Source organism: Fusarium oxysporum, chromosome 15 (assembly GCF_000149955.1).
Source record: "Fusarium oxysporum f. sp. lycopersici 4287 chromosome 15, whole genome shotgun sequence".
Taxonomy (NCBI): Eukaryota; Fungi; Ascomycota; class Sordariomycetes; order Hypocreales; family Nectriaceae; genus Fusarium; species Fusarium oxysporum.
The window spans coordinates 493,474-500,936 of NC_031000.1; the positions used below are offsets into that span (position 1 = coordinate 493,474).

The window sequence follows — 7,463 nt, forward strand, 5'->3', positions numbered from 1 at the left end:
CTGTCCTTGTGAGGTTTCTCCTGTATATATGATAAAGGGAGGCAGCCTTCGGCCGTTGGCGCAAATTGACTCTAAAATCGAGATCCAAGTGGAAGCATCACTTTGTATCTTCACTGCTGAAGTCGTTAGTACAGTCCCGACGACTATACCATTGAAAGACTCTCCTTCTTGCACTCCAGTTTCGTCAAGGTTGAAGATACGGCCTGAGCCGATGAGTTTGTCACGTATGATAGTTCCAAGGCCGAGGTAGTAATCTCTGAGACTTTTCTTCAGTGACTAGTTGTTTTCTCGCCGCCGAAATAAGTCGTGATGGCTTCAAAATAATGCTTGTATGACGGCTGAAGAACCGATCAACCCATCTCTTGCCGAGGTGTGGTCCCCAGTCGTTAAGTTCAGCAAGATGCTCAGCATATTGATGGATCTCTTGTTTCGTAAGAGGTTGGCGACCCTTTTCTCGTATGATAATAAAGTCAATGAGTTCCTGCTCTTGTATACGAGTTAATGAGAGAAATTTTTCATGTGCTATTTGCGTAGGTTGTGTGCCCTTGATTCGTCCTCTCAATTTCGAATATGGAACTCCCTCAGACTTAGCTACACTGCGAATACTCGACTTCTTGATATCCTGAACGGCTCGGGTTAATACTGCTTCACTATCTGGTATCGAAGAACTCATATTGAAAATTTGAAGAGAATTGAAGCATAATCGCGACCGTGAGATGCGTGTGTCATGGTGATGTGTTGAGGCGTTGAGACTATCACGAAACGGGCGGTGTGGGGGGGTGGGCGGCCTGGTGGTCAATTACGATAGTATGATGGCCCAGAGGGCATAACTGTACTTCCTAACACAGTGTGAAACAACGCTAGTGGCTAAGCGCGCCAATGAACCCACGCTATGAATGGTCTTCATTACAATCGAACATCAGGACAGCCGTTTCGATATTCGTAAGGCCGGGCGTCGAATATATCTATTGACTCGACCTGCATTTGAGAGATGCCCCAACTTTAGTTCCCCTCCTATACTCTCGAGATGACAGGTATAGTGCGGGGCAAGGTCGGTAGTGGAGGCGCTTGTCACAGTTAGAGTTGAGGAGATACATATGGAAGCGTCATGGTGCCAGCTAATTATCTGCGGGAATGTAAATATCACAGTTGCACACCTTTGGGGGAAAAATTGCGTTAGGAAATTTGTCATCTCCTAAATGCCTTTTGCGGCAGCCGTCAACACCGGTTGGCATAGAGCATCGCCGAGCGCTGCTTTTTTAATCCTCCCCATTTGCATCTTTCGAGAACCAAGAATGCATACCAGAACCCGCAGAAACGGCGATATGCATGTCAAATCTAATCTGGCCAATATCTCATCCAGCAAGCCGCAATAGCTGTGGATAAGAATGAGACAGATGGAAGTCAGCTCTTGCAATCACGGCCTAACTTAGCGATAACCAATCAAATCACTCCCAAGACAGGCTCCCGGTAAGAGGTATAGACCAGTTGAAAACAAGAAGAACGTACTCCACGCAACTTAGGGGGCCTAATCTGTGTACGTCGGAATTTTCCGCTGGCCCGCGTTGGATGTTGTGGATGGGCGTGCGGGTGGGCGCTCTTTCTCGGCGGCCCCACTAAGCCCATGCCCTCCGTGCACGGAGAAAGAACATCCCGACAAGTAATTCAATTCGAATTATTTCACTCCAGAGACATATTAATGCTACTCAATAGGCATGCATTCATCTTCAGGTCGAAACCCACGCCTCGGCTGAATGTCGTTACGGATGGACTTACAAGTTATCAAATACACGCTGCCGCCACTTGGCTTGGCTTTTTTATCGCTTCCACTTGGCTTCCCTTGAAGCTGCGGAAAATAGCTGTTGATAAAGGCTGTTGATAAAGGCTGTTTCAAGCAGAAGGTCCAAGTTTTTGGACCAGGTTGGCGCTACCCCACCGGGTATGTCGCCTAGTGAGATTTCCAGGGAAGTAAACCATGTACATGGGTATGCAGAGCGAGTCTTTGCCCGTGCTCGTGAAAGTGCACGTTAGGGCGATGGAACCAATAACTACGGGAAAATGTGAGCAACTCGGTGAAAGGCGGAGGTTTTCCTCAGTACAGTAGTCTATCCCAGAACAACATCAAATACAATCCTTCGCTTTGACAATCACCATTGCATGTTTGCACCCTATGAACTATGCCAAATTAACTTAAATAAGCCTCTACTAAGGAGAGTTCTCTCTTTTAGCTCCACATTTGGAGGCCATAGACATGCTTCAACCTCCACTGCCCAATGGGCGGGGCTTCAAAAACTCTCGCACGGTCCCCAACACTAAAAGGTTGGGTCCCAGGCTAGCCTCACAAATTGCCCTTAATCTCAGGCAAATACCACCTTCGTGAACTGGTGGGGATGAAATGCAAGCCGTTTCAGCCCTTCAGAGCGAACGCACGGATAGTCCAATCAGTTTCTTACACGTTTCGGTGATCCAGATACCATGCTAGCGTCCTCATCCCTCTCGCGCCGTCCCTCCCAGCAAACAGGGAGTCAGGCTGTGGGGCCACTAAAACTGGATGCTGGATCGAGGACCTTAGCTATGAAGACTAGGCACTTTTTTACGGAGAATTTCTTCCGAACCTATGCTTGTTAATGGTATGGAGTACTGAGCTACGGGTTGTTATCCATGCGGTTTCACATGCTTAAATTCAATCTTTCCCTTCCCACCGCCCGTTGTGACCTGATCGGGCTAGCTGTCGGTTGCTCCGCGTCCTGTATTCGATTTTCATGAATATTGCAGGGTCATTTCGATCGCGGCGACCTGTATGAGCGTCAGCACAGTAGCTTCTTTACCGCTAGTCATCCCGAGTTTCTAGCGTACGGTTCTTCACCTACTCAGAATCACCATCAGTAGCCCGGAACAATAGCCCAAAGGGCATCAAGGCGCTTCTAGATGTTTAGAGCTCCCTTCGGCTCTTCTCCTGCTGCTTTAGCCATCAGCTGAACTTCTTGTATAGAGATATACCCTGCGATCTCTCTTTACCTCGCGGACGATAGAGCCCCCAGGAGGCCGATAGACATGGGAGGCAACTCGACCTTGGGGACATCCTACTCTCCCGAATCCCTTCCATGGGAGCAATGCTGGTGGCCAAACCAGCTAGTCCCGTTTGATTTATCAAAAGACAAGAGCAGTACGTCAAACAGTGTTTATACGCAGACTGGTCCTCTGATCTATGGCCCCCTACATGACTACAACACTGATTTGACACGCCATTGGCAGTATACCGGCCATGAGATGAACTATATGAACACGGGGAACAGTCACAATCCTGTCGTAGAGGATATACCCCTGTTTCCGGTTTCTGAGCATGGAAGTTCTAAGGAATCACCCGGCCAGGGCCATTGGCACTCACCCTCGCCACAAAGGACACCAGATCGAAAGACAAATTGCTACTCTGACGACCTGACGCCTCGCAAATCCACTGGAAGAACTCCCCTAGGTGATCGAGATATCAATCCACAGATAAAGAAGACGAGAAAATATTCACCTATTCGCCGCACGAGCAAAACCAGCAGCAACGGCGCTCATGCAGCCCAACAGGACAACGATCGCATGAAAAAAATCCGGGAACGAAACAGAATTGCTGCCAACAAGCTCCGTATCAAGCAGAGGGAAGAACAGCAGGGGCTTGAGTCTAGCAAGCAGGACCTGGAGCGTATCAACCGCGATCTTTCCACCTGCGTGGCCGACCTGACAGTCGAGGTGTATGAGCTTAAGATGCAACTTCTACAGCAGTCAGGATGCAATTGCACCCTCATACAGAACTACCTCGCCCATGAGTCCCAGCGATACATGCAAACGTTGGTAGAGGAGCCGCAGTCAACGATCTTGTTTTTGCAGGCAGAGACCCCCATGCGATGCGAGCAAAAGTAATGCAGGATTAGGACGGGTCTACGGAGGATGTCGCGGAGATACCCCCAGTCGTTCGATGTATATGGAGACGAGGGATGTCAAAGAAATGTCAAACAAACAAGTGGCGCCAGGCTTGAAAACTACATAATACTAATTTCTTTTTCCTTCCTACTTACGTGCCGCTAGGCCAGTGACCCGGGGTGAAGTACCTAGCCTTATAGGTGGTCCAGCTTCCAGGGGCAGCTGACCGAGCTAAACGCTCGGGTGGATAGCCCATATGATGTATCAATATGTGGTAGGTGCCGGATACCGGCCACACAAAAATGTCTCAGATTATCCTCCACCTCCCCACGATATCTAAGAGACTTTCATAATATAGGCAAAAGGTAACGGCGAGGAAGTTGTTGATATGTACATAGTCTGAGAGAGTAGCAGCGTCTGACGAAAGGATAAACACAATAGGATTAACTCTATGATAAGTTGGCTTCTCTTTGTCCATATCTTCCTCACTTTCGAAATAGGAGTCAGGATGAAAACCAAATCATAGTCTCGGGTGGAGGAGCTCATGCATGCAAGTTTAATCAACTCGTTCGCATGTAACATCGCTTTTCGCAGAGATATAGAATTTACGTCTGCGCGTTGACCCTTGATTTAGCGAACTGATGCGGAGCTAAGGTAAGCTAAGATCCGTGCTGCCCTGACCCCTGCAGCGGCCTTGTTGCCCCCTTGTATTCAGCCTTTCAATGCAACATGCTGCTTTTGGGCATGTAAGCCAACATCTGTCATGCTTAGCCCTTCCAAAACCCTGCAAGGCCCCACACTTTGTTTTAATATCAAACGAACCAATCCGAGCCACAACATTAAGGGGCTAGGTTCCACCCACGGCCATAGCGGACGACGCTGCAGACCTGCAGTTCTTCTCTCGCCAACATATGTAGCCACATTGACAAGGTGGAACCATCAAAACTCGTCCCGGTCGACGTTTCCCAAATTAGCGGAACGCATAGTTATAGTTGGCCGTTGTCAGGACGGCGCTTAGTGGTGGAGACGTGATGAGTCCGTGCCCAAAGCCCCAACTGAAAACAGAATCCTGTCCTGCTGGGAAAGAGAACGATTTGGCAATAACTGCCGTCATCAACCAACAAAGAATGAATAAATGAATGAATTCATTCCGTCCGGGAGGATACGCCTCATAGGGCCCACAACGTTGTATCTCGTTACATTGTTTTCCCCACATTTTACCCTGACATCCTTAACCGTACCAGTCCTTACACCTTGCCACTCTCCCCAGCCTCGCTTGTCCCTGCGACAGTCCTGCGGGAAGGTCGACTTCTCCAAGTGTTCAGCATCCCTGCCGGTAGCCTTTGCAAGCTAAGCAGTCGGAATTTATGCCTCTATAGACATGATTGATATCTCTCAGTAGGTGATTTTGCTGTGCTTCTGTATCTTCAATGTCTTACTCCTTCCCTGTGCGGCCTCTCTTCCTTTCATGACTTTTAGTGGCATAACGGTTGAAAATGGCGTTTAAATGCATTCTTTCCACGCCTGTAGCTTGCCGTAGGGCTTCCAACGAGGGTGCCGGGTCTTCTTCTGTAAAATGAAGCTATTAGCAAGTGCGACTTCGAGGAGGAAATTCCAAAAGCAGCGCCTGCCAAGGACTGCGGCGGAAGCGATACTCGTATGCTGTATAGGACCTTATCCAGACTTGCCTATCCTGATATCATATCCGCTTAGCAGGATAGCAGAGATGATATCAGTCTAGGAGTTTTAGCAGCTTTAGCAGAGATGATATGACGACAGATATGTCTAAGCTTAAAGGTAAATATTTCATCCAATTCTAATCTAGATCATCATCCGAATCAACATGAACACTGCCGTTTATTTCACCGTTCCACAACAAGCCCTCTACCACCACGTGATGATGGTATAATGAGTCCTTCACGCAGCCAGTTGCCGATGCATTCAACCTTCTCCAGATTAACACATGACATCCTTTCCCGATCCCATGATAAAGTGCGTCTTCCTCCACTGAATGCAGACTCAGGGTCAGCAGAACCAGGGGGCACAGACAATATGTCGATGGCCACGCGACTGAGACGCGGATATGTTCGAACCTGGTCCCTCTGACACCACCAGACCAGAGGAGAGCCTTCGATCTTTATCGGCTGGTTGTGGATAAAGTTTTCGAGGTCAGCTACGTCCCTGGTTATGTCCTCGGCGACCATAATCTCGTTCAGAAGCCGATCGAGCTCGTTTGAGTGCCCTTGCTGCGACCTAGACGCTTCGCTCAGCGCTTGGGCAGGTCCGAGGGTGGGCACCATCTTGTATTCTTCCTCCATATCGAAAGTGCGTCCCTAATGGCAGCCTCGGCCCAGTCTCCCTTCCAGTTTATATCAAGGTATCGCGCTCGCTTCGACGGATCAAGGAGAAGGGCAGTTGCGTAGATAGGGGACTCCCCGGATAAAGCATAGTATTTATCGAGTACGAACCAGCCCATATCAATAGAGTGCAACATGAGAGGATCATGTGTCTCCTCTGCTTCATAGAGCTCCTAAATAGAGGATCAGAAGCTAGTTGATTGAGTTAGGCGAAAGCTGAGATGATACCTTCTTCTGCTCGTAGTGGCAAAGTAATATATCCATGATCATGAGGTTTTGCGAGAGCGTGGCCGTCACGCCTTGAGCCCACAAGGTCGTAGACGTGAATGGTTGGAGAAACGCGTGCGTTTTCTCCAGGTAATCCCAATCAGAAGAGGTGAGAATATTGTCACCTAGAGCTTTGTCGTAGTCAAGTAGGAACTGCTTTACTTGCTGCTTTTTTCCTTATCAGATTGTCGATCATCCTGTGCCATGAATTCCAGCGCGTATCGTTATCAATACCGAGCCGTAATTTGATGCGCTCATCCCATGCATCACTGTGGATAGGTGAGTTACGTAGCCACAGCCCGATCCGGTGTAGTTTGCGCAGCGCTGGCACCATAACCCAGCCCCCCCTTCTGGTGTTGTCTGACTTATTATCTGGCCTCAGTGGAGGATTTACCTTCTGAATGGAAGTTCTTTTGCATGCAACGCCGCCAGGATGCTCCGTCTGAGCTTCCATATGATCTGGCTGGTTTGTCGTATCACCACCAGACGCGTCGTTTAGGATGAAGTTGAACGGTTCGTAGTGCTCATCCCCAGTGATATCGCTAGCAGCATCGAGGGCGGCTTGAAGTGCTTCACGTGAAGACGCGAAAAGAAAGGCTTGAAGTGATAAGTTGATAACATGAAGGATACATCGGATACGGTGCCGTTTTGGATCCCAGTTGATCTGCTATAGATTAGGCGACTAGATGGGAGAACAAAGCTGGAGTACGACGCACATTGCGGTCCTGCCTAAGCCTGGTTGATAAATGCTGCAAGCATGTGTCGTTTGATGCCGCATTATCACCCGTATGACAGCCGAGCTGATTCGCGATATCGTAAATATCGTCCACTTCCTCCGCCAGTGGATTCAGTGGAGTGGTTTGCAACCTTGGATGTGTACCAGCCTGAGTTTGTATCGGCATCAATTAGATCCTCGGAGAATCTACCTGA

General features: G+C 48.8%; 3 protein-coding genes across 3 annotated transcripts; 2 read left to right on the forward strand and 1 right to left on the reverse strand.

The window, feature by feature from the left end:
* The first annotated feature begins 2,764 nt into the window (after nucleotides 1–2,764).
* Nucleotides 2,765–4,118, forward strand: FOXG_16733 (uncharacterized protein). The gene is made up of 2 exons (XM_018396751.1): nucleotides 2,765–3,166; nucleotides 3,256–4,118. The coding sequence occupies exon 2, from the start codon at nucleotides 3,271–3,273 to the stop codon at nucleotides 3,907–3,909; it is 639 nt and encodes a 212-aa protein (XP_018257505.1). The 5' UTR covers nucleotides 2,765–3,166; nucleotides 3,256–3,270; the 3' UTR covers nucleotides 3,910–4,118.
* Nucleotides 4,119–5,920: 1,802 nt separating this feature from the next.
* On the forward strand, nucleotides 5,921–6,146 carry FOXG_22572 (uncharacterized protein; the record flags this gene model as incomplete). The annotated part of the gene is made up of 2 exons (XM_018402987.1): nucleotides 5,921–5,933; nucleotides 6,025–6,146. The coding sequence occupies 2 exons, from the start codon at nucleotides 5,921–5,923 to the stop codon at nucleotides 6,144–6,146; spliced, it is 135 nt and encodes a 44-aa protein (XP_018257506.1).
* Nucleotides 6,147–6,175: 29 nt separating this feature from the next.
* On the reverse strand, nucleotides 6,176–7,435 carry FOXG_22573 (uncharacterized protein; the record flags this gene model as incomplete). Its single annotated transcript, XM_018402988.1, has 4 exons — nucleotides 6,176–6,439; nucleotides 6,495–6,709; nucleotides 6,768–7,197; nucleotides 7,250–7,435. 4 exons carry the CDS (start codon nucleotides 7,433–7,435, stop codon nucleotides 6,176–6,178), a joined length of 1,095 nt encoding a protein of 364 aa, XP_018257507.1.
* Between the last annotated feature and the right edge of the window lie 28 nt (nucleotides 7,436–7,463).

Coding starts and splice junctions, on each gene's coding strand:
- FOXG_16733 (XM_018396751.1), top strand. CDS start 3,271: ATGAACTATATGAACACGGGGAACAGTCACAATCCTGTCGTAGAGGAT.